General features: G+C 56.0%; 3 protein-coding genes across 13 annotated transcripts in view; 2 read left to right on the top strand and 1 right to left on the bottom strand.

Annotated features, from left to right (window-relative positions):
• Window positions 1-236: 236 nt before the first annotated feature.
• Window positions 237-11,027, top strand: Tlcd3b (TLC domain containing 3B). 3 transcript variants are annotated; one of them, XM_037210545.1, is made up of 5 exons: window positions 237-361; window positions 5,270-5,353; window positions 7,862-8,096; window positions 9,417-9,512; window positions 9,999-11,027. In XM_037210545.1, the coding sequence occupies exons 1-5, from the start codon at window positions 237-239 to the stop codon at window positions 10,284-10,286; spliced, it is 828 nt and encodes a 275-aa protein (XP_037066440.1). In that variant the 3' UTR covers window positions 10,287-11,027. The 3 variants fall into 3 exon arrangements, with proteins under 3 accessions (XP_037066440.1, XP_037066439.1, XP_028741336.1); XM_037210544.1 differs by lacking the exon at window positions 237-361 and adding an exon at window positions 3,496-3,553 and having other exon boundaries at window positions 9,999-10,286; XM_028885503.1 differs by lacking the exon at window positions 237-361 and adding an exon at window positions 4,298-4,422.
• C1H16orf92 (chromosome 1 C16orf92 homolog) lies at window positions 11,019-21,550 on the bottom strand. 2 transcript variants are annotated; one of them, XM_037210571.1, is made up of 5 exons: window positions 21,446-21,550; window positions 16,126-16,198; window positions 11,651-11,809; window positions 11,493-11,580; window positions 11,019-11,396 (listed from the first exon to the last, which is right to left on the bottom strand). In XM_037210571.1, exons 2-5 carry the CDS (start codon window positions 16,157-16,159, stop codon window positions 11,375-11,377), a joined length of 303 nt encoding a protein of 100 aa, XP_037066466.1. In that variant the 5' UTR covers window positions 16,160-16,198; window positions 21,446-21,550; the 3' UTR covers window positions 11,019-11,374. The 2 variants fall into 2 exon arrangements, with proteins under 2 accessions (XP_037066466.1, XP_028741530.1); XM_028885697.2 differs by lacking the exons at window positions 16,126-16,198; window positions 21,446-21,550 and adding an exon at window positions 12,283-12,352.
• The window catches only part of Doc2a (double C2 domain alpha), a 5,437-nt gene continuing 1,232 nt past the window's right edge, over window positions 19,657-23,861 (top strand). For 2 of the 8 annotated variants that reach the window (XM_028885516.2, XM_037210512.1), the window contains exons 1-8: window positions 19,901-19,983; window positions 20,786-21,066; window positions 21,476-21,555; window positions 21,723-21,797; window positions 21,911-22,020; window positions 23,335-23,461; window positions 23,539-23,598; window positions 23,678-23,841. In XM_028885516.2, the coding sequence (XP_028741349.1) occupies window positions 20,799-21,066; window positions 21,476-21,555; window positions 21,723-21,797; window positions 21,911-22,020; window positions 23,335-23,461; window positions 23,539-23,598; window positions 23,678-23,841 (884 nt within the window). In that variant the 5' untranslated portion in view covers window positions 19,901-19,983; window positions 20,786-20,798. Of the gene's footprint in view, window positions 19,739-19,900; window positions 20,257-20,290; window positions 21,067-21,475; window positions 21,556-21,722; window positions 21,798-21,910; window positions 22,021-23,334; window positions 23,462-23,538; window positions 23,599-23,677; window positions 23,842-23,861 lie in introns of those variants that run through there. The other 6 variants (XM_037210523.1, XM_028885512.2, XM_037210507.1 and 3 more) reach the window with 6 other exon arrangements.

Below are 23,861 nucleotides of genomic sequence, written 5' to 3'. Positions count from 1 at the left end.
GCTGAGACAGGATGATCAGGAGTTCAAAGCCAGCCTACGTGGAAAGTCTTAGATAAAACAAAAAGCACACTAAGGGTCCAAAAGAAATTAGACTACAGATATGCCTGGTGATTTAGTGACTACAGAGGAGCTCGACTCATGGGCCATTGTGTCTCTGCAGTGACTGTAGTTGGGGGGTGGGGGGACGTGTCTGGAGTATTGTTTTCATGGCCGTATTTTCTGTCCTGCACACAGACATGGCTCTGCTCTTCCTGCTGGGGTGTGCATTCTTCCCGCTGTGCTTTGCTGGCCTCTGTTGGGGGCTTCAGAACCAAACCAACTTGCAGATGGAGAGGCAAGAGGCTGTTTTGGTGGCGTCAAAGTAAGATGGGAAGGTGGGCTACCTTTCCTGGGGTCACCTCAAGGAGCTGGAGTGGACTCAGAGGAGGGTGCACGGAGTGTGGGTGGGGCTGGGTTTTGCAGGTCACTGACTCTCCGAGGTTCAGGTCCCTCATTTGGAAATGGGTTTAAGAACAATTCTTTTTTCCACGGAGACATACGTGGATCATGTGAATGAGAGTCTAGGGGCCATGGACTCACAGGACACCCAGTGAAATCAGAGGTGGCCTGGCTCCAGCAAGGCATCACAGAGCCAACATGTGAGCCCAAGCCAGGACCTGTGTGAGGCAGGCAGGTGCTCTACCGCTCGACTGCATCCCAATCTTTTCTCCCTGAGATGTAGCTTCAGCTTCGCTTTGTAGCCCAACCCAGCCTCAGGCCAGGGATTTTCCTGCCTCCGTCTCCCAAGTGCCAGCAGCTGAGTGCTTATGTGAAATAGCTAATAGTTTTTATTTTCAGAATTGTTTCCATTTAGTTGGAGGGGGTGCACATGCCATGCCTCATATGTGGAGGCCAGAGGACACCTTGAAGGAGTTGGTTCTCTCCTTCCTCCATGTGGCTTCCAGGGATTGGACTCGGTCATCAAGCTTGACAACAAGCACCTTCACGGGCTGAGCCGTCTTGCTGGACTGAAATGGGTTGCCTTTTCACTGACAATTCAGACTACAATTTAAGGAGATAGTATCTTCTGCCGTCAACACTGTACTGGGCAAACGTGTTTGTGGGCTCAGGCTAGGCTAGGTCCGTCTCTCGTCTGACAGGATCTCCCTGTGTAGCCCTGGCTAGCCTGCAACCTGCTGTACAGACCAGGTTGGCCTGGAACTCCCAGGAATCTGCCTGCCAGGGCATAGCTAGGAGAGGGGTGTGAAGAAGTCAATGCTTGGGTATTTCTTTTCTTTTCAATGCTGAGGATGGAGCACAGAGCCTCTGAAATGCTAGACAACCACTGAGCTGTAGCTCCAGTCCCTAGGGGCAGAATTTACCAAGGTGTCTGTGTAAATTCGTAGCAGAGAGAGCAAATCAAAAGCACACACCCCAAAGCCCCCTGTCTCACTCTGCTTTAATCTGCACTGTCCACAGTTAGCCCACAGTCCCTTGACCAGGTCTATGGCCCTCAGTCAGGAGTTTTCATACCAGGACATCATCCCAACTTAGTGCCTTTCACACTTTTCTTCATTTTCTGTTTTGTTTTGTTTGTATGGTGTGTGTGTGTGCGCGTGCGTGCGTGCGTGCGTGCGTGCGTGCATGCGTGTGTGTGTGTGTGTGTGTGTGTGTGTGTGTGTGTGTGTGTGTAGGCAGGGTCTCACTCTGCAGCCCAGGCTGTCTTGTAACTTTTTTCAGGTTTGGCTGTTTTTGTTTTATTCTGTTACTCTTGGTGAGTCTCCTGCTCCCGTCTTCCAAGTACTGGGACCACCAGCCAATCCCTCTACACTAGCAGCTCAGGCTAGGCTAGGTCTGTCTCTCATCTGACAGGATCGCCCTGTGTAGCCCTGGCTAGCCTGGAAGCTGCTGTGTAGAGCAGGTTGGCCTGGAACTCCCAGGCACCTGCCTGCCACTGCCTCCTGTACACCGACCGCTGTTTTTGTCTTTGCCTCTTCCTGGAGGGGAGCAGACAGAGGCTGGAAATCCTGCTTTACTAATGCGCAGAGAGCTATGTCATCTTGGCAAGCTTGTTTTAAACTTCTAAGCTTTGGTTTCTCCTTCCCCGAGCCTAGAAGATCAAAGGAACATGGACATAAATCTCCTTGTTCTGTGCCCAGACTGTAGTAAAACCCAGGAGGGCGAGCCTCTTTCTCTTAGATGAAATCTCCAGGTCTACCATGGTCTCCACCCCTGACTCCGACGTCTGCCTGCCCCAAGACTTCCCTCAGCCATTCCCACAAACTGCCACTAGAGGGCAGCACAAAATAGCAAATCAGCCCTTCCTCGGGGGAGCACAGGGAGTCAGTGGGCTGAGGGCTGGGAAGGTCAGTTGTCAGTACTCAGGGCCAGTTGGAAACCCACACTACAGTGTTAGGATGTCAGGCCCCACACTACACAAGTCTGAAGGACTGTTGCGTTTGGGAAAGGCAGAGCTCCAAGAAGGCCACGTAGGAGTGAGGAGCAGCTGTGGGCTTCGGCCTAAGCTACCCCGGCCAAAGCACTGCCTGTGCTTCCCCTTGGATTAAAGAGGGGGTTGAATCGGCCAACCCCCAGGCTCTTCCTCACTCATAAGCAAGACTGTTCTGAGGAGTGGCCCAGGAAAGGGAGCCAAGGCAACAGGAGAAGGGGATCCAGGAGGCCATGCAGCCCAGTGAAGGGCGCCGGCTTCTGTGGGGCCACGTGGCTTTTCAAGGCAGCATCCTCTTCTTGAGGCTCACTCTCCTTCCGCTGTCCCCGAGGCTGGCACTTCCTCTGGAGCCCAAGCTGGCTTCCCCGTGGGACCCTCCTGCTTCCCATCTCCTGTGTGTCCTCTCCACGATGAGCCACTGCGCCCTTTAGCCCTTGGCCAGTGCTCAAGCCCACGCTGCCAGGGGCTCTGACAGCGATCCTCTTCTTCCCCCTTAGCCCTCTTAACGATCATTCCTTAACTTTCTGACCCTGGGGATGTCGGCTCACACCTCGGGACCATTTCCTGACCTCTAGAAAGTGGACGGGCATCGATGCCTGGTGCTGTCACACGGTGAGGCAAGGACACAGGGCAGAGTGAGGTGGCGCTCACGGGAGGTGCCTGGTGCCTGTTAGTTTCCACTCCTCCCGACCGGTGAAGGGGGGGCCTCTGGGTCTGAAGGACACTGTGGGACGGTTTTGTTCCTATCCACACCTTCAGTGGTTCCCTTCAGGGAAAGCGAGAGGCACCACCCACTGGGGCTGCCTTCCCCAGGGAACCTTCTCAGCTGGAGTGGGCGCCCCATACCTGAGGTCCCTGCAGGCCACTGGGGGACACACGTTAATGTTTATAAGCATTGGCAGAAGGAAACGCCAGACATTTTCAAAGTGCTGACGGGGAAAGGGCGCTTAGAACCCCCAAGAGAAGAGCCGGTCCCTCCCCTAGCCCTTGTCCCCAGCAGCCCCCTGCGCTGCAGCTGCTGTCTCTTTAAGGGCCTCCCCCTCCCTCTTTCCCCGTCCCCCCCCCCATCTCTGTCGCAGCCGCTGCTGTGGCTCAGAGCTGCATGGGAGACAAAGCCTGCTGCAGGTCCGGTTTCTTGGTGTCTGGTTGGTGCCATCCTCTCCCTCCCCTCCTCCCCCCCTCCCTAAGCTGGCGGCTTCCCCTCCCCCTCCCCCTCCTCACAGAGGGGGCAGGGGGCTGGGCACCCACTCTATAATGCCATGTGCAGTGTCTGCACAGGGCATCGGGGCTGTGGCCGCAGCAAGAGGAGGCGGTGGTGGCCTGCGGTGGCAGGGGAGCAGTGGCGGCTGGTGACCACTTGCCCAGCTGCTCCTCCGCTCGCCTCGGCCCTTCCCTCCCTCCCTTTTTTCGGGGCTGGCACCACCGTCCCCCACCCCGCCTCCTCGGGCCCTCCCAGCCTCTCCACGTAAGCCCCCCCCCACCTGCCGCGGCTCTCCCTCCCCTCCCCCAACTGCATCCTCTTCCTCCTCCTCCTCCTGTCCCCTCTCCTTCTTGGTCCTCTCACACCAGGTCCTTCCTTGGTCATCCTTCCCATCCCTCTCACTGACGTCCTCCCCCCGCCGCCCCCCACTCTGCCTAGCTGGCTTTCTTTCTGTGTCTCCAGCCTCACTGAAGTCCCTTTCTCCCTTGCCCTGGACTGGTCCCCTTGTCCCATCCTGTCCCCGCCCTGGCCCCTTTGTGCCTCCCCTTCCCTCTCTCTCTCTCTCTCCTCCTCTGGCTTGGCAATCCCTACCCCACCTCTAACTCCCTCACTTTGGCCTTCTTGTCCTTTCCGGCCCCTCCGGTCTCCCTGCCTGGGTCCAAGTCACCATGCTCACCCCAATGGTGGCTGGGGGGGTGGTGTTCCCCGGACTCTTCCTCCTGTCCAAGAACACGCTCCAGAGGCTGCCCCAGCTGCGCTGGGAGGAGGCCGACGCGGTCATTGTCTCCGCCAGGTAAATGGCATGCCTTCCCCGAGTTCAGTCCCCCTCTCCCCAACAGGCTTCACGAGGAAGGGACCCCAGCACCCCCCTGGGCCCTGTAGCAGTGGGGAGGTAGATAAGCAAGCTTCCTTCCCTCCTTGGACCTCACCTTCCCCGGAGACCTCATTGAAACCCAGCCATCTGGTCTACTACTCAGCTTGATCTTCTTGCTTCCCCCTGTCACCCTCCCACCCTCTCGGAGCAGGCCAGCATGTGACCAAACAGTCCCACAAGATGCCAGGGAGCAAGTCAGGGGCGAGAGCGTGGTTTTCAGGGCCAGTGTTTGCATGCATGTCAGGGCCCAGAGAAGTAGATGGTGAGACTTGTGCATCCCCAGAATAGGGCCATCAGGAAGAGGTCCGTGGTGACCACCAAGAAAACAGTGGGAAAGTGGCGGGGGAGCACCCGTGGGGCCAGTTACTGTAGGTGTGAGCAGCATAGTGACTGGGTAGCCAAGTGGTGCAGGAGCGACTGGGGACTCCCTTGGCCCTCGTGGGTCCCTTTCCTCCCTCCCCGGAGAAGGACCTCACGGTCAGCCATTCCCCGGACTGGCTCACCCCAGAATGATCTCCCTGGTGTCCTGGAAGGAAGGAGACTCAACTGTCACACACTAGGAAGGAAGGCGGCTTGGAGAGGCGGGAACTGAGGGAATCTCAGCTAAGCATGGCTTAGCTGAGAGCGGCATTGGGAAGCATGGCCTGGGTGGAAGCTGGTGAGGAATGGTCCTCAGGAGTACAGGATCCAAAGCACAGGGACTGTAGTAGGAAGAGGAGAAATGGAGGTCCACACCGTATGTTCACTCCTTCCTCTCTCTCCCTAGGCTGGTGTCCTCTGTCCAAGCCATCATGGCCTCCACAGCTGGCTACATAGTCTCCACCTCCTGCAAGCACATCATTGATGACCAGTAAGTGACCCAGGGCCATCTCTGCCCAGCCCCAGCAGTGGGTGTGTGGGACCCAGGATCCCCCAGACCTGTAGTGGTCCCTGGACTTGGACCCAAGCAAGTTCATGTGATTACTGCAACTCAATACCAGGGATAAATTTATCCTACCCTGTCCTAAAGGTCAGAAGCAATGGAGCAGGGGTGGGCCTCAAAGAAACGCCTCAGAGGGATTCCCGGTCAGCTTCCTGGCCTCTTGGCATAGGTTCTGAATGTCAGCCAACTCTTGCATCCCTCAGACTCTGTTTCCCTCCAGTACCTTGCTGAGTGTCTCCTCACCACCATGCCAGGCTCACCTCCCAACTCCTTCTGGAATCCAAGTGTCTAGCCTCAGCTCTTTGCCCAGGGGAGAAGAGACCACAAACAAGGCCACTGAGGGTCAAGCAGTGGGGGTTGGGCGTGAAGAGGCCAAAGTTTGGCACTGGCAGTGACTGCAGTGTTTGGTGCTAGCCAAAAAGGCCCAGGCTGGAGAGGTGGGGCAGGAGGCGGGGGGGGGGGGGGGGGGGGGGGGGGGGGAGGGGAACCCTGGCCCTGTCCGTGGTGCTGACCAGCCCGTGTTTAGCTGGCTGGGGGCTGCTCCCAGTTTGCTGTGTGCTCAGGGCACCCCTCACTCACAGCCTCGGGCTCTCCTGCCCTTGTGTGGTGTCCTTTGAGCCTCAGGGGACATTGTCTGGGTGACCCTGGTCTCCATCTGCCTTCTGGTGTCTATTTGTCTCTTCTTTTCCCACGAGTGAGTTCTCGCCTCCTAGGACCTAGAGTGAGGTCACATCCTTCCCCCGAAGGGCTTCTGCAGGGAGGGATTGAGTGTGTTAAGTGCCTAGGATGGTTCTTGACTCCGTGAGGCAGGGGTTTAAGTCTCAGGATCCTTCTCCATGACCTGACTGCCCCTTGCCCTCTCCCAACCCCTTCCCCAGTCAGAGGGTCCAAAAGGAGCCTGGGCGCCAGGCGTTTCCTCCTTAACTCCTCTTACCTTGAGGCCACCTTTTGGCTCTTGGATTCCCACCCCCTAGTCCGGTCTTGACCCGGTTCCCCCATTTAATCCTCAGGTAAGGTGGGAGGGTCAGGGCTAATCTGGGGGCAGCAGCTGTTCTTGCTTCTGAGCACCTAATTGCTGACAGAGTAGAGATGGGATCTGATACCTCACTTGTCAGCCCAGGGGCCTGAGTCCCTCTGGTTCCCCCATGGCCCAGAGTCCTATGGGTACCATTCTTCCACCAAATCCCTAGGCAGGTTCTGAGCCTTCTTTGGGGGTGGATGGGTCCTGTCTGTGTTTCTTTTCTCCGTCTCTAGCCAGTGCCTCTCCCCTACCCCCCCTTTCTGAGTCCGGGCCACATCCCCTTACACCACTGCAGTGTGGATCCCTTTGAGAGTGCGCTGCTTCTCCCCTTCCAGGCCAGTCAGCCTGGGAAAGCTGCTGCTGTCTCTGTGCTCACCCCATCCCCAGCTGGCCTGTACCCCCCCCCCGTTCTCCCCCCTCCCCAGCACTCGCACTGGTGTATGGTGGCCAGCTGGGATGGCTTTTGCTCTGCTCCTTCTGGGCTTTTCTGTCTCCCACCCCCACCTCAGGCCTGCCTGAGGAGGATTCCTGGACTTGAGAAAGCCTCTCCGCTGACTCAGGGAAAAAAGCGCAGCGTGGCGTGTTCTGGTGCTTCCCGGATTTGTTTACTCCAAAGTCTGAAGAACTTTCTCTGCTCTTGGCATCTTTGCTCAGCATTTTCTCTTTCCTGCTGGCCATACCTGAGCTAACAATAGACGCGCCACCTCAGAGCGAAGGCCAGCTGCAGTGAGAGCCAGCCCCTCCACTTCACTAGGGCCCGGCTCCAGCCCCTCTCGGCCCTTCTTGAGACAGTGGGGCTGATGGCAAGGACTTCTGTGGTTATTCCTTGGCCGCGCTGCTTAGCCTCTCCATGACACAGGGATTCAGGAGAAGGGCACAAGTTGCTGCTGTGGAAAGAGTTAAGAAGCAGCGTAGTGCCTGGCATGTGATGAGCTGTCACCTCAGCTGGTGCTGGGCCGTAGGACCTCTACAGTGCTTGGAAGTTCCTCACTGGTGCCTAACGGGGTGTGTGGGGGGGGTATCTTTGTACGTCTCTGCAGCTTGCTTCCATCGCTGTTCACGATCTGCAGCGTTCTGGTCTCCTCTCCCTACAAGGGTGGATGGAGGGGTGGTTGGAGGGATGGAGGGAGGGAGGGGTGAGAGGTAGAGACACTTAGGGAGAAAGAGACAGAGACACGGTAGGTTGTGAGGTTTGCCTGGCTTGAATCCAGCCCGAACCTCGGGAGCTGTGAGACTGCCTGGCCTTGGGTGGTTCCTCACACGCCACCCTTCAATTCTGGCGTTCAAAACTCAAGACTCGGGGTTGTTATGAGAGCCCCCTCTTGGGACCTAACTCGTTCCCCTGGAGCATCCTGGCCTGGGGGCTGCTCACCTAGGACCTGTCCACATGCTCCTCCTCTCTCCCTTCCCTACAGGCACTGGCTGTCCTCGGCCTACACGCAGTTTGCAGTGCCCTACTTCATCTATGACATCTACGCCATGTTCCTCTGCCACTGGCACAAGCACCAGGTTAAAGGGCACGGAGGGGAAGACGGGACGTCCAGAGCCCTGGGCGGCACCTGGGCCGTGGTGCGTGGCTACCTGCACAAGGAGTTCCTCATGGTACTCCACCATGCGGCCATGGTGCTGGTGTGCTTCCCGCTCTCGGTGGTGAGTCCTCCCCCCTGGAGTCCGGAGGGCGAGGGGTGGGCATGAAAAGCTGCTTCTCCCCAGCACGCCAGCACTGCGGTGTGGAGGTCCCGGGCAGCGGGTCTCAGGGTGGGTTTCCAGAGCGGCATTCTACCCCAAGAGGTACATCAGTCTGGGGTGCTTTAGAGCACTGGGTATGTGTCTCTAGGCTGTCCTTCCTCTGTGGTGTGAGGCATGCCTTCTTACTCCGAGGGACTGTAAAAGAGGCAGTACTCCTCATCAGTGTCATGAGTACTCGGAACCCAGGACTAAGTGTGTCTCCGGACAGAGGGTGTAGCTCAGCTGGTAGAATGTTTCCCCAGCATGTGTAGAGCCCCGGGTTTAATCCCGAGCACTTCGTAAGGCCAGAATGGTAGCACATTTGTAATCCTAGCACTTGAGATGGAAGCAAGAAGATATGAGGGTTAAAATCATCCTCTGCTACACAGTGGGTTTGAAGCCAGTCTGGGTACATGAGACTCTTGCCTTTAAAAAAGGGGAGTGGGGAGGAGAAGCCAGGCGGTGGTGGTGCACACCTTAAATCGCAGCTTAAATCCCAGCACTCGGGAGGCAGAGGCAGGTGGATCTCTGAGTTCGAGGCCAACCTGGTCTACAGAATGAGTTCCAGGACAGTCTCTGGCTACACAGAGAAACCCTGCCTCAAAAAGGGAAGGGGGTTTGGGAATAGGGCCAGGAGACTGCTCAGTTGATACAGTGACTGGGAATAGAACGGAGGAGATGGCTCAGTTGATACAGTGACTGGGAATAGAGCAGGAGATGGCTCAGTTGATACAGTGACTGGGAATAGGGCCGGGAGATGGCTCAGTTGATACAGTGACTGCTCTGTAAGCACAAGCACCTGGCTCTTCTTGAAAAGCTGGGCGGTGGTGGCGCACGCCTTTAATCCCAGCACTCGGGAGGCAGAGCCAGGCGGATCTCTGTGAGTTCGAGGCCAGCCTGGGCTACCAAGTGAGCTCCAGGAAAGGCGCAAAGCTACACAGAGAAACCCTGTCTCGAAAAACCAAAAAGAAAAAAAAAAAAAAGAAAAAGAAAAGCTGGGCTGGGTGGTGTGTGCTTAATCCCAGCTCTGGGGAAGTGAAAGTAGAATATCTGGGGCTCTCTGGCCAAATGAGTGAACTCCAGGTCAGTGAGAGATCCCGCCTCAAACCAATAAGATCGAGAGCAACTGAGGAGATTGACCTCTGGCCTTTACATGCACACACACACACACACACACACACACACACACACACACGGGTGGGGAGAGAAAGCATCTCCTTAGGCTCTTGCCTTTTCCCCTAGGTGTGGCGACAGGGCAAGGGAGATTTCTTTCTAGGCTGCATGTTGATGGCCGAGGTCAGCACTCCCTTCGTCTGCCTGGGCAAGATCCTCATCCAGGTGAGAGTAGATCCGAGGGTCGACGGGCGTGTGGAAGTGGGGCGGACATGTCTGGGGCCTTTTGGGAATTCTTTAAAGACCATGCAACCTTTCAGCATGGTGGTGCGTGCCTAAAACACTAGCCCTGGGAAGGCTGAGGCAGAAGGATCAGGATTTGGAGACTAGCCTCAAAAAGGAAGAATAAGGCCGGGTGGTGGTGGTGGTGAACGCCTCTAATCCCAGCACTCGGGAGGCAGAGGCAGGCGGATCTCTGTGAGTTCAAGGCCAGCCTGGTCTACAGAGTGAGTTTCAGGACAGCCAGGACTGTTGACACAGAGAAGCCCTGTCTCAAAAACAAAACAAAAAAAGCAAAAATAAGAAAAAGAGCACCGTCCAGGTGCAGTGGTCGGTGTGGGAGGAGCCACAGGCGGGGTGGAGGGGAGGCAGTTGTGGGAACCTGCGGGTCCCCGGGCTCCTCCCTTTCCTGCCACGCTGCTCTGTCCACAGTACAAGCAGCAGCACACGTTGCTGCACAAGGTGAACGGCGCCCTGATGCTGCTCAGCTTCCTGTGCTGCCGGGTGCTGCTCTTCCCCTACCTGTACTGGACCTACGGGCGCCACGCCGGCCTGCCCCTGCTCTCAGTGCCCCTGGCCATCCCGGCCCACGTCAACCTGGGCGCCGCGCTGCTCCTGGCACCCCAGCTCTACTGGTTCTTCCTCATTTGCCGCGGGGCCTGCCGCCTCTTCCGACCCCGGGGTTCCCCACCACCCTCTCCTTGTCAGACTCAGGACTGAGGCTGGGGCCTGGGAACCCCTCCTCCCCAGCCCCCCGTGGAGACAGAGCTTTGGGGCCAGTGGGTGGTGGTGGGGGGTGAGAGCCAGGAGTCCCTTGCCCTGACAGCCCCAAGACAGAAGGACTCAGAACAGGGAGCAGCGAAACACCCTCAGGAGCTGAGGGCGGATGACCGGAAGGGCAGGGAGAGAGGGGACCCGGATGAAGAGCCCCTCCCGGCCTCTGTGCTAACAAAACGAAGGGAAGAGAGTGTGTCAGACAGTGTGCTGAGGTCTGGAGAGCTGGGCTCAGTGGGACCAAGGAGTCGAGGGACACGGGGGTGGCCCCGCTGCCAAGGACATCCCAGCTCTGCTGCTGCAAGCCTCTCTCTGCTCCCCATCCCCTGGGAGAAGGGAGACACCCTAACTCATCCCATGTGGGTCACGAGAAGGCAGGCGACCCCCACAGCTCCTTCCTCTGGAGACCAATCTGAGGAACCTTATTTATTTATTTATTCGCCTATCTCTAATTTGTTGGGGTGCGGGGAGGGAGGTGATTGCTCCCCTACACCCCCCCCCCCAGTGCTGAGCAACCCTGGGGGCAGGCACGGGCACCAGCCCCTTCTGTTAGGCTGCACATTTTGCCCTCGGGCCCTGGCTTGTCCCTGGTGCTACAGACCTCTCACGGCTTCCTCCAGTCTGGGGTCACAGACCCTGGGAGGTGCTTTTACAGACCGCTAATAAAGACGATCTTCGTGAACGCCAGCAAGACCCTTGGGTCCAGTTTTTGGGGGGCTGGGAAGGGAGGAGGTAAGGGGATGGATGATTAAATAGAGAGCCACTGAGCAGTGAGGGAGGGAAGAGGAGATGGGGGTGTGGGGTGGATGGCCACACAGAGGATCACTGGGCAGCCTGGGAGGAAGGGGAGGTGTGAATGGCCATACATAAGAGGGTCACTGGGCAGTCAAGGAAGAAGGAGGTGGTGGGGGTGCATGGCCACATTGAGGGCCACTGTGCAGTCAAGAGGATGGAGGCACCGTCTTTTTTATCCTCAACAGAAGACGTGGTAGATGTGTGGCACACAGCAGGGTCCAGCGCTCCTGTCCGGCTCCTTAGGCCCCTTTCTGGAAGCTCCTGAGAAGTGTGGAAATCAAATGAGGAAGGCCTATAGGAGACTTGGGTCCTCTGGAAGGGGCGGGGTAGCACATGGGGCGTGGGCACGGGACTCACACGTGCATGCAGAACTGGAAAAGGAAGAGGAAGAAGGCCACCACCAGTGCGCCCACCAGGATGTGCTGGAAGAGCCCAGGGCCAGAACCTGCCAGACAAGAGCACATTTCTTCCATTCCCTGCCACAAGGGCGGTCCCTCCATCAAGCTGGTTCATACCTGTCCTAACAAAGGTCACAGGTTTCTCTCCAATAAACTGGGCCACAGCAGCAAGACTAGCTTGGTCTGAGTCTGGGTAATCAAAGAAGTCAGGCCTGTCGACAAAGAGCCGGGAGTTGGCTCCTGGTATCGAGGCCTCGATGCCGTCTCTTCTGGGCGCTAGGAGCCAAAGCAAAGTGTGTGAGCAGAGCCCTGAAGACCCATTGCGCCCACCCCAAGAGGCCGAGCGAACTCGGGGCCGGCTTGTTTTGTCCCCTAGGCTGGCTGAGCTGTCTGAGACAGGGAGGCTAGGACACGGAGGCAGAATGAGAGAGAAAGGCCAGCCAAAGTGCCTTGGCTCACGGCTCTGATTCTATCCCTTGGGAAGCGAAGGGTGCAAGTGTGAAGTCCGTTTGGGCTGCATGGTGAGCTTCAGTCAGCCTGGGTGACAGAGTGAGTGAAGCCTTGCCTGAAAACAATACAGTAAAATGAAATGGGGGGGGGAAGGAAGGGTAAAAGGAAAGGAGATAAGAAAGAGGGAGGGGAGGGGGATGGAAAGGTCTGGGGCTGGGCTGGCCTCCTGCTCACAGCCAAGCTTCCTCCTTATTCTCAAGCCTCTTTTATTCCTACCATTCCTGAGCCCAGCTTCCCACCTGTTTCTATGGTCCCCAACCCAGCCATCCACATGCACACCCATACAGGCACCCATTGCCTCAGCTTCATAACCTCTCCGCTACTATGAATGTGTAGGATTCTATGATGTCACAGGCCAGAGCCATTCCAGGAGCCTGCCTGTGGGGGGTTTCCAGTTCCTGATGCAGAAGAGGCCTCTGAGCCTCATCCTCGGGGATGACATCATTGAAAATAACAGCAACAGCGGTGGGGTCCAGGGGTGTAGCTCAGGGGTAGAGCTTTTGCTCAACACACACAAGGCCAAGGCCTTGGGTTCAGCTGATTGACCATTTGTGTCCCAGGACGGAGCTGGGACTATGCGACAGTGCATTTGTGCAGAGGCTATGTTTAGGAGGTGAAGCGGGCTACGCATCTCCAGTTGTCCTTTGGCTCAACCACAACTGTTGTTTATTGAATGCTTATTAAAATGCCAAGGAATTTGCACAGATTGGCTCATGGAATTTGCAGAAGCTCTAAGAGGGAGGAGCAACCAATGTACGGGGGGGGGGGTTGAGAGGTGCGCTGAGGCTCTCCACTTCCCAGGGGTGCATCTTTCCATCTGGGGCTTCCCTTTGCCCTCTGTCCCCAGACCCAGGGGTCTGCATCCATCCATCTCCAGACTTGGTCTTAGCCGAGACAGAAGAGCACGGAGATGAGGACCAAGAGAAATAGCAGTCTTTCCCACCAGGTGGCAGCAGTGTTCGTTCGACCGCGCCACCATCTCTCTCACAGGTCACACCGGGTGCGGCAGGCAGGCTCCTCTCTCGGGACTGGCGGTCGGGAATCGTAGGAACTCCCCCAGCTTATTCCAAGGCTAGTCTTTGGGCCATTCAAAGAACCTAGTTGACTCGCCTCGCCGTAACTCAGTTTCGCCTTTGGTGGCACTGGTGGCATGTGTGCGCCCTCAACACCACGCCACACCCCCACGTCCCTGTCTCTCCCCTCTAGTTCCCACAGTCCTCCTGGTGGCACTTCCTAATTGCGACTTGCACTACACAGGCCCTATCTCGAGTTGTAAGAGGTAGCTCGCCTCTGATTGGCAGTTAGGCCTGTCTATCACAAATGTATTCCAGCCCACTCGGGCCAAGGACACTTCAGGGTCTCCTTGATTGCGCCGGTGCCTGCCTGCGCTTGTTACACAGACTCCTAGCTACTCTGTTACTCCACTTGCCCCCTAGGTGGCTCCTCCTTAAAGGATTCTGTCTTTCCCGCATCAACCCACCTGTTAACCCACATAACAACCTTGCCACAATCGGCGTTTCTTTTCCTTCTTTTTTAAATTTGTCTTTTTGAGGCAGGGTCTCACCATGTAGCCCTGGCTATCCTGGAGTTCTCTCTGTAGACCAGACTGGCCTGGAACTCACAGAGATCCGCCTCTCAGTGCCTCCTGAATGCTGGGATTAAAGGTGTGCGCCACTACATCTGGCCCAGCTTTTATTTTCTGAACAAAAACACCTAGAGAACTAGGCAGGGGATGCACACCTCGAAATCCCAGGGCTCTGGAGGCTAGAGCAGGAGGGATACGGAGCAAGATCCCGTCTGAAATAAACAAAACACGTATGAAAAGCTCTGCTTCAAGAAAACCAGGCAGAAAATACCCTCTGGGTATGGCTAGCACCCACACCTGGGCATGTTTTTACCTTTGAGATTCTTCTTTGAGAAGCTCAAATACTCAGGTGTGTCCTTCTGAATTCTATTAAAACAGTTTTACCAACTCCCAACTCTGCTTAAGAAAGACAAGAAGCCAAATGGGAAGTCCTGAGGAAATGTACCTATGGCCTCTATGCATGAGGCCCCACAAATATATACACCCCACCCACATATACACAGAAAAATAACCAACAACAAAACTCACCCCTGGGACTGGAGAGATGGCTCAGTGGTTAAGAGCACGGACTGCTCTTACAGAGGATCTGGGTTCAACTCCCAGGACCCACATGACAGCTAACAACTGTCTCTAACTCCAAGATCTGACACCCTCACACAGACATACATGCAGGCAAAATACCAATGCAAAAACAAAACAAAACAGAAAACAAACAAACAAACAAAAAAACCCACCCGCATTCTACCAGCCAGCAGAGTAAGGCAGATGAGATCATTTCCCCTCAAGATCTCCCATTCTTGGGCTGGAGAGATGGCTCAGAGGTTAAGAGCACTGACTGCTCTTCCAGAGGTCCTGAGTTCAATTCCCAGCAACCACATGGTGGCTCACAACCATCCGTAATGAGATCTGGTGCCCTATTCTGGCCTGCAAGCATACATGTAGGCAGAACACTGTATACATAATAAATAAATCTTAAAAAAAAAAAGGAAAAAAAAAGGATCTCCCATTCTTTCATCTGACTATTAGAAAATGTATAGAACTCCTGCTGTGTGCTACATTGGACTCTGTTTATGGCTTAGATAGAGCATGATTTCCAGGATGTGGATAGAGCTAGGGGCGGGCTGAGCATTTGCAGTAGCAGAAGTGTGAGGACCTGAATTCAAATACTCAGAAAAAATTCAGAACCACTGTGCATGGTAACACAAACCTTGGGGATAAAATCCCAGCACTCAGGAGGCAGAGGAGGCAGAGGAGGCAGAGGAGGCAGAGGAGGCAGAGGAGGCAGAGGAGGCAGAGGAGGCAGAGGCAGATGGACCTTTTTGAGTTCCCGGACAGCCAGGGATACATAGTAAGACAATGCCTATCTCAAAAATCAAAACTAGCTGGGTGGTGGTGGTGCATGCCTTTAGTCCCAGCACTCGGGTGGCAGAGGCAGGAGGATCTCTGTGAGTTCCAGGCTAGCCTAGTCTACAGAGAGAGTTCCAGGACAGCCAAGGATACACAGAGAAACCCTGTCTCAAAAAAGAAACCAAGTCCCCAGAACCCATACAAAGATGCACATGTGTAATCCAGCTCTCCTGCTTGGAGATGAGAGGTGGAGATGAGAGGTGGGGACAGAAGACTTCTTGGAAGCTCTCTGGCCAACTGGGGAAAAATAGAGAAAGAGACCTTGTCTCGAGGCAGAAGGTGAGGAGGATCCATGAGGCTGCCCTTCCACAGGCACCCTATGGCACACACGAACATGTGCAGAGGGAGGGAGGGAGGAGGGAGGGAGGGAGGAGGGGGAGAGAAGGAGGAGGGAGAGAAGGAAGGAAAAAGGGAGAGGGAGGAGGAGGGACAGAGGGAGGGGGAGAGGAGGGAGGGAGAGAAGGAAGGAGGGAGGGAGGGAAGGAAGGACGGAAGGATGGTAATCTCCGCCTTCTGGGATCATGAGAACCAGCTCACAGGTGCATGGTGGTTTGGAAGGGAGACATTGACAGCAGCTGCACCTGCTGCCTGGACTCCCACAGCTCTCCAGGGCTCTGTCCCCTCCACACCCCTCACTAGAGTCCCTTTGGTGATGTCCACCAGTGGGGGTTACTTCTTTTTCATTTTGTGTCTCAGCAGGGTGCCCTGTCCCTCACTCCAACACAGACCCCCCCCCCCCCCAGTTTTCCAGACTCCTCGTTGCCTGGGCCTTGGCCTTCTCTTCTCATATATATTCCCTCTCCCTAGGTGATCTCATCTATTCTCATGGCTTTAAATACCATCTATATGCTGATGACTCACAAATGTATATTTCTAGCCCAGACCTCTCCTCGGAGCTCCAGACTCCTATACCCAACTTCCTGCTTGATGTCTCCATGTCCAAAAACATCTCGAGAGCAATAACCCGACACGAAGCTCCTTATTCTCTTACTCAAAACTGCTCCCCTCTCTTCATCTCACCCAATGCTTCCATGATTTTCCTAGATGTTCTACCAGGAACCTGAGGATCAATTCAGGTCTTTCTTCTTACCTGACAGTCCCCAAGTGAACATCTGCTGGGCCATTTCCACCAGAAAGCTCGTCTCTCTGGACGTGGTACACAACTGTAATCCAAGCACAGTAGAGGCTGAGAATCAAGGATCCCAATCAGCCTGGGATGTATACCAAGATCCTGTCTCAAAGGAGAGGGGGAAGAGGATGAAGAGGAAGGGAAAGGAGGGAGAGGAGGAGGGCGAGGTGAGGCAAGGCAGAAATCTCAAATGTGATTCCCTACCCCCCTCTCTAGGTTTCCCTCCTGTTCAAGCCAAGGCCCTTCATCTGTTGACTGCCACAGACTTTGGTCTGGTTGAGCCACACTGATTCCTACCTCCTAAGACCCAGCTTCAGCCATTCAGCAAGAACCATTCAGACCCAACGAACTACATGAAAGCCTTCTGTATGAGAGCTTCCTGGCCAGCCTGTCTACCCTGCTCATCCCATTTCCCATCCTCCAAGCTTTTAGCCACACTGGTTTCAGACCACCCTTTGTATTCTAGGTTCTTATCAATTGATTAACTTTTCTGAGATAGGATTATGTTTCCTAGCCCAGGCTGGCTTCAGGCTTGGGATCCTGCCTTTGCCTCCCGAGTGCTGGGATCACAGGCATGCCCTCCGTGCATACTGTTTATAAGGCTTACTCAAGGTCCTGACTGCCTCCCAGATGCTCTCAGACCTCGCCTGAGCCGCTCCGGCTCCACTCTAGATCCAGTTAATGCCTCAGCTTGGCGAGATCAGTTGACACATTTCTCGTAGGAAGGGAGCCCTGAGGCACCCAGGCTGTGGGCCGTTCTTCCGCCTTCCCCCACCTCACTGCTGGAATCGTCTGTGTGTCTATCTCCCTGCCGTGAGGCTGGAGGTTTTTGCGTAGAAGGTACTCAAGACATGATGGGGTAATGGGACGTAAGTATGTTGGGTATAGAGTTTTTCCCACTCTGAATTGGGAAGGCTTTGCAAGGCATGCTGGGATGGGTCCAAGCTGTGCCCATGAGAAGACAGAAGTGGGAGATTCACAGATCACTGCTCCCTTTAGCCTCCCGCTGTTTCCAGGCCCACAGCGCCCTTGCTCTGTAGTTCTGGTCGGTCTGGAACTCACTACGCAGGACCGGCTGGCCTAGAACTCGCGGACAATCTTTCTGCCTCTGCCTCTGAAGAACTGGGATTGCAGGCAGGCATGTGTCAGCAGGCCTGGCTTCTTGCTTCCTCCCTTACCCTGGAGAGTTATGAAAGGAGCCTCATGGCTGCTTGAAAAACTTCCTGCTTTAGGCTGGGGGCTACAGCCAGTGGAAGGATGCACACTTAGTCTATACAAGGCTCCGAGTCTGGTCTTGCACACACAAAGAGACAAATTTAAAACTTTAATATGTATCGATTGGTGTCTGTGTGTACCAGCATGTGCCATGGCCCATGTGCAGAGGTCAGAGGACAACTTGTAGGAATTCTCTCCTTCCTTCAACCGAGTGGGCTCCTGGGAGCAAACTCAAGCTTGTGTGGCGCATGCCATCATCATCTGAGTTATCGCACACCCTCACATGCATATGATTTTAACGTGCTCTCTGAAAGAGGTGCCATGCATGTGGCACAATTTAGAAGCATTCAGATGGCACATACTTTTAATCCCAGTGCTTGGAGGCAGAGGCAGACAGATATCTGAGGCCAGCCGGGTCTGCATAGTGAGTTCCAGGCCAGCCAGGGCTACATAGCGAGACCCTGACTCAACAAGAAAAAACACGCAGAAGGCTGTATGATGGAGGCTAAGTCTTTCCTATGCTTGCCCTTCCCTGCTCCACAGCAACCTCACTCTCCAGCAGTCACCACAGCTACCATTTTCTTGTGCAGTCTTCTGGAAATAATATATGCCCAAATAAACATGTGTAAGGTCTTTCCCTTATTCAAATGGCAGCGTTCCCTTGTGCTGCTCTGACTCTGCATCTTGGTTTAAGTAGGAATGAGACTGCGAAGACGATTCTGTATGTATATATCTGTGTATGTGTCTGTTTCTGTCTGTCTGTCCAAAGCCTCCTTTTTCACGGCTGCATACTATTTTGATACGAGAAATTATGCCATAGCTGATTAACCAGTCTCTCTTGCATAGACATTTCATTTGCTTCTTTTTTAGAAGTTGTAGCTAAGACTCTTTAGCTTTTATTATTTTGTATGTCACCTGGTATACGTATAGGATAAAGCCAGAGAGCTGGGATTTCAGGGTCAAAGAATATGTGTATCCATCGGCATCCAGTGTCAGACCAACTGCAGCAGACTGTCACTAATTTATTTACCCACAGTCTTAGTGTGCTAAGTGTACCCACACTCTGAACTTTGCCCATTTGGTCGGTGACAGGTGTTGTGTTATATAATTTGACTTCATAGTACTCTTACTTTTTTTTTTTTTTGTTTTTGTTTTTTCGAGACAGGGTTTCTCTGTGCAGCTTTGCGCCTTTCCTGGAGCTCACTTGGTAGCCCAGGCTGGCCTCGAACTCACAAAGATCCGCCTGGCTCTGCCTCCCGAGTGCTGGGATTAAAGGCGTGCGCCACCACGCCCGGCTCAGTACTCTTACTTTTAAAAAGTTTTAAAATACAAACACAACATTTCCAGATAGCATTTACCATGTTATCTTTTTTTATCCAGTGCTGGGGATCAAAGGCATTGCATGCTAAGCACACACTGTACCAGGGCCCCCAGCCCCTGACTATCTTCAAGGGTCCAGTTAATCAGTGGTCAGCATAGTCACATGTTGGGCAGCAGAATTTCTCTGTTGAGTCCCAATATTTAGGGAGGCTGGTTTAATGTCAGGCCCAGTCTGGGGCACTTGGGACTCAGAGATGAATCAGCCCCTTTCACTGCGGCAATTCCCAGGCTGATAGGAGACAGAATGTAAACAGGCAGACACAACTGTCATCAGAGCTGAGTCTGAGGGATCTTCGGGCTAAAGGGATAAGGGGAAGGTAGTTGTGGGGGATGCTCCCGAAGATTGCTAGGAACAGGTGACTTGGAATGACCAGGGAAGAGCAGTTCTCAGGAGCAGAGGACCTGAGCAAAGGCCCAGAGGCCTAGAGGTGGAGGCGGACTCTGAAACTGCAGGTTAAGTGTTACCTTCCTGCGGTGGGCAGGGAGTTCCTGCCTTGAAGGGCCTCTCGGAGGATTTGGGCTTTCCCGGAGGTAAGTTTAGGACACAAGAAGATCAAAGGCTAGGCCTGAAGCCTCCAGTAGCTCCAGTCTGTAATCCCAGTGAGGCAGGAGGGCCAAGAGTTCAAGGCCAAGATGAGCTGCCCACCTAGACTCATCCAAATAGGAAAAAAATGAGACGGAGGCTACTGGGAAGCAGAGCGGCGCAGACTCTTCATGACTGCAGGTTCAAGCCCTGAGGTCCTCCCCCGCTTGAGGGACAGACCTGGAAATGGCAGAGGGTGGCAGGAGGTGTGGGTCTGGTAAAGAGACCCAGGTTCCGGGGCCTGGTTTGGGTCACAAGAAGGAAAGATGTTTGGGGAAGCCAGTCTCCTTCGAAGGAGGTTCCTCAGAGCAGCAGGAGCCGCAGGCAGGTCCCTCCTTTGCTGGCGGGTCCCTAGGTCACTGCGGATCTCTAAGCCACGCCCACGGACACCGAGGGGTAGGACAGCTGCCCTCTTTCCTTCCCCCTTGGGTGCTTTGTGGGTTGGGGGGTGAGCGTGAGAACCAGCGTCACTATGGCAACTAGGCCGGGTGGTCGGGCCCTGGAGCCCTGGGAGCCCGAGAAGGCGAGAGGCGGGGCAGCGGGAGGCGCCAGGGCGGCGCGGCGGGGCGGGGGCCTGGGTCTCCCGGGAGGAGCTGGGGAACACCGGGCGCCTCTCGCGGAGGTGCACGCCAAGTTCTCGGGTGAGTGTGCACGCGTGTGAGCCGGCCCGAGGAGCACGGGCGGGTGCGAGGGCGAGCACACGTGTCGGGTGTGCACTGGCGTGCGCTCTGGGGCCCTTGCCCGGCCCTCTGCGCCCCGCGCCCTCCCGGCCGCCCGCGGCAGCTCCCGCCACTCCCGCCCCGCGCCGCCCGCCTCTCGCTCGGTCCTCGCCCGCCACGCCGCAGTCGCCGCCGCCGCCCAGCCTGCGCCCGCGGGCCGCCCGTGCCGGGCACCTGTTGGAGGCCCAGGGACAGGTGCGGGGGCCGGGCCGGCCAGGGGAGCGCGGGTGAGGGCGAGAGGAGGAGACAACCGAGGCAGGGGGTTCCCACTTTGGTAGAGCGGCCGGCCGGCCTGGGTTAGGGACTAGGTAGGCAGGCAGAAGCTTGGGCTGAGTGAAGAAGAGAAGCCTGGAGAGGTGGCTGACACCCTGGCCAGCCCCCGCGCCTGATGGAGAAGATGGCCAGAGCCTCAGAGCAGCCACGGAGGGCAGCTGTGGGGTCCCTGGAGGTTTGAGGGGATGGGAACAGAGGGGGAACCCGGGGTGAGAGGAAAGTCCTGGAAAGGTGACAGAGGAACAGTGGGCAGGTAGTGGGCAGGGTTAAGGGGCGTCACGACCCGTCTGCCAGGACTGATCTGGCAACTCAGCCAGCCCCTCGAGAAGCCAGGCCTCCTGTCTGCCCACCAGCTGGCACAGATCACCTCTCCCTTGACACCCAGGAAGGGAGGGCAGTGAGGTTCCTTCAGACCCCAGCCAGCCACTCCAGCTCTACATCCGTCTCCCAGCCAGAGGTGCTGCATGAGGGGCCGCAGGGGCGATCGCATGACCATCAACATCCAGGAGCACATGGCCATCAACGTGTGTCCTGGACCCATCAGGCCCATACGCCAGATCTCGGACTACTTCCCTCGCAGGGGGCCAGGACCAGAGGCTGCTGGCGGCAGGGGCTGCGGGGAAGCCCCAGCTCATCTGGCCCCTCTGGCTCTGGCCCCCCCTGCGGCTCTCCTTGGGGCCACCACACCCGACGATGGAGCTGAGGTGGACAGCTACGACTCAGATGATACCAGTGAGTCTGGGGGCTCAGCGGGCTTGTGGGAGGGAGCAGCCTCCCGAGTGTGTGTGTGTGTGTGTGTGTGTGTGTGTGTGTGTGTGGAGGAGGGTGGGGAGGAGGGAGGACAGTCCTGCCACCACAGCTGCAGTCTGGGTGCAGATTACAGCTTCAGCAAGGCTCAATATTCAATATTTCTGCTGAGACACTCCACCACCCACACAGTCAGTTGCGGCCGAGCCAGGGACCTAGACGCAGGCATGCACATGGCTGCTCAGCCTCTTGCACACACACACACACACACACACACACACACTGGCAGGCCAGTAGAGATGTGGACACATTCTTCTAGCCACTAGGTCTCACAGGCTTGACTTGGACCCAAGACTCACCCTACCTCCTCCCTCTTCTCTTCTCTTTTCTGCAGCTGCCCTGGGCACGCTGGAATTCGACCTTCTCTATGATCAGGCTTCCTGCACTCTGCACTGTAGAATCCTCAGGGCCAAGGTGCATCCCTCCTTCCTGGGCTGCTGCCCTAGGGTGGGGGCTCCATTGTCCCCCAACCAGAGCAGACTCCTGCATCTCTGGAACTGTACTCTGTGGGACTCTAGTCCTGCAGGAGGAGGGAGAAAGGCTTGGGAGTCTAAATAAAGCCCCTTTGCACCTCTTTCCAGGGCCTCAAGCCCATGGATTTCAATGGCCTGGCTGACCCCTACGTAAAGCTGCACCTCCTCCCTGGAGCCTGCAAGGTATGTCTCCTTCCAGGATTGGCTTGTCCTATGGGTCGCCCCTCCCAGCCCCCACCTTCAGCCTTTGGGGCCCCAGGGTCCATGCATCAGAGCCCTTTGTCCCCATGCCCCAGGCCAATAAGCTAAAAACTAAGACTCAGAGGAACACACTGAACCCTGTGTGGAACGAGGAGCTGACGTACAGCGGGATCACGGATGATGACATCACTCACAAGGTGCTCAGGTGAGGGCTTTCCCTCCAGCCCAGCACCTCTGGGATGGCTGTCACTGGTCCTTCTCCCTGTGCCCCATTACACCTGTTTAGCAGCACTCCACAACAGTCAGTGGCTGCCCGGCCCCCTCAGCCGCAGGGCCAAACGTTCCCTCTGGTCTTCTAGCAGAGGACTATGGGTTTGGCAGCTGAAGGCCTTGTCAGGGGTGCCGAATGTGCTCCTGGCTTCCTCTGCCCACCTCAATCTTTGATCGGAGGCTCAGCCCCAAACCTGCCTCTGGAAAGGTTTCTCTGCTCTCCAAGACCCCTCCTCAGGGCCGTTGGCTTCAGTTGCACCTACACACCTCAGGCTGCCCATCCTGTTCCATGTCTACCTGTATTCTCCGAGGAGAAACGTCTTCCAGTCAGGGGACCTGCCCCGTCACCCTAAGTGTGAGAAGTACCCCAAAGAGGAAAGCGGCCACTGAGTTCAGGTCCGGAGAGACCTCGTCCCTTATTCTTGGGCAATGGGGAGCCACAGAAGGTTTCTTATCACAGGAGAAGCATGGTTATCAGAGCTGTTCTACAGAGCTCACCTTGGTGTCAGAGGTGGGAGACCAAGGCAGAAGCAGCAAAGTGGCCTCATGTTCCTCAGGGTAGACAAGGAAGACTCAGGGTTGCAGAGGGCAGTTTTTGTTTTGACAGGGGCAGCCCAGGCCAGCCTTGAACTCAGATCCTTCTGCCTCACTCGGCCTTCTTAGCTAAGCGAGGCTCACAGTGTGCCGCCATAGCCTGTTTCTTTGCTTTACCTCCTGAGGGATTTAGAAGGTGGGCACGCTCTCACTTTGCAGATGGACAGTTAGGTGACTTGCCCAAAGTCACACAGGTCATAGGCAGGGCTGGAATTTCAGCACACCTTCACACCATAGCTACTCACCCCTTAACCCTGTACTGCTGCGTCTGGACAGGCTGGCTCCCTGCTCCAGCAGGAAAGAACGGGGCACCCACGTCAATCCGGAGTCCTTGGCTGTGTAAAGCAGCTAAACACCCACTGGGGACTACCACTGTGTCTGTGGCCACACCCACCCACCCAGCCCGCCCTGTGGGGTTCAGCTGGCACTGTCCCCAGGTGGGGAATGGAGTTACAGAGCTGTGGGGGCTTCCTGTGCAGCTGGGTAATTCCTGATGGCCACAGGGCAGATCCAATAGCCCTTCTCAAGCTTCCACCCACTTTACAGATGAGGTGGCAAATTTAGGGCAGAGCTGGGACTGGTCCGAGGACCTTTTTCTCCCTCCCGGAGTGGGGTTCAGATACCCAGGGGCCCTGACCCTGCAGTTCCCTGCCAGGATCTCTGTCTGTGACGAGGACAAGCTGAGCCACAATGAGTTTATCGGGGAGATCCGCGTGCCCCTTCGCCGCCTCAAGCCTTCACAGAAGAAGCATTTTAACATCTGCCTTGAGCGCCAGGTCCCGGTCCGTGTGGGGCGAATGGGTATGGGGGGAGGGATCTGGAGAGGTCGGCTTGCCAGAACCTTTTCTTCGCCCCTCAGCTTCCTTCACCCTCTTCGATGTCTGCAGCGCTGAGGGGCATTTCCTGTTACCTGAAGGAGGTGAGGCACATCCTGAGAACTCTGTCTGGGTGGGAGAGGCCCTAGACCGACCTCTGACCCCTGCATCCTTTTCTGGCAGCTAGAGCAGGCCGAGCAGGGACCTGGGCTGCTGGAAGAGCGTGGGCGCATCCTGCTGAGCCTCAGCTACAGCTCTAGGCGGCATGGGCTGCTGGTGGGCATTGTTCGCTGTGCACACCTGGCTGCCATGGATGTTAACGGCTACTCTGACCCTTATGTGAAGACGTGAGCCCTTACCCAAGCCT

Source organism: Peromyscus leucopus, chromosome 1 (genome assembly GCF_004664715.2).
Source record: "Peromyscus leucopus breed LL Stock chromosome 1, UCI_PerLeu_2.1, whole genome shotgun sequence".
NCBI lineage: Eukaryota > Metazoa > Chordata > Mammalia > Rodentia > Cricetidae > Peromyscus > Peromyscus leucopus.
The sequence above is the reverse complement of the archived record's forward strand: the minus strand, read 5'-3'. Positions and strand labels throughout refer to the sequence as shown.

Coding starts and splice junctions, on each gene's coding strand:
- C1H16orf92 (XM_028885697.2), bottom strand. CDS start 12,352: ATGAAGCTGAGGCAATGGGTGCCTGTATGGGTGTGCATGTGGATGGCT. Junction 11,810..12,282: donor GTTGGGGACCATAGAAACAG/GTGGGAAGCTGG, acceptor TTTGGCTCCTAG/CGCCCAGAAGAGACGGCATC. Junction 11,581..11,650: donor TGTGACCTTTGTTAGGACAG/GTATGAACCAGC, acceptor CTTGTCTGGCAG/GTTCTGGCCCTGGGCTCTTC.
- Tlcd3b (XM_037210545.1), top strand. CDS start 237: ATGGCTCTGCTCTTCCTGCTGGGGTGTGCATTCTTCCCGCTGTGCTTT. Junction 5,354..7,861: donor AAGCACATCATTGATGACCA/GTAAGTGACCCA, acceptor CCTTCCCTACAG/GCACTGGCTGTCCTCGGCCT. Junction 9,513..9,998: donor TGGGCAAGATCCTCATCCAG/GTGAGAGTAGAT, acceptor CTCTGTCCACAG/TACAAGCAGCAGCACACGTT.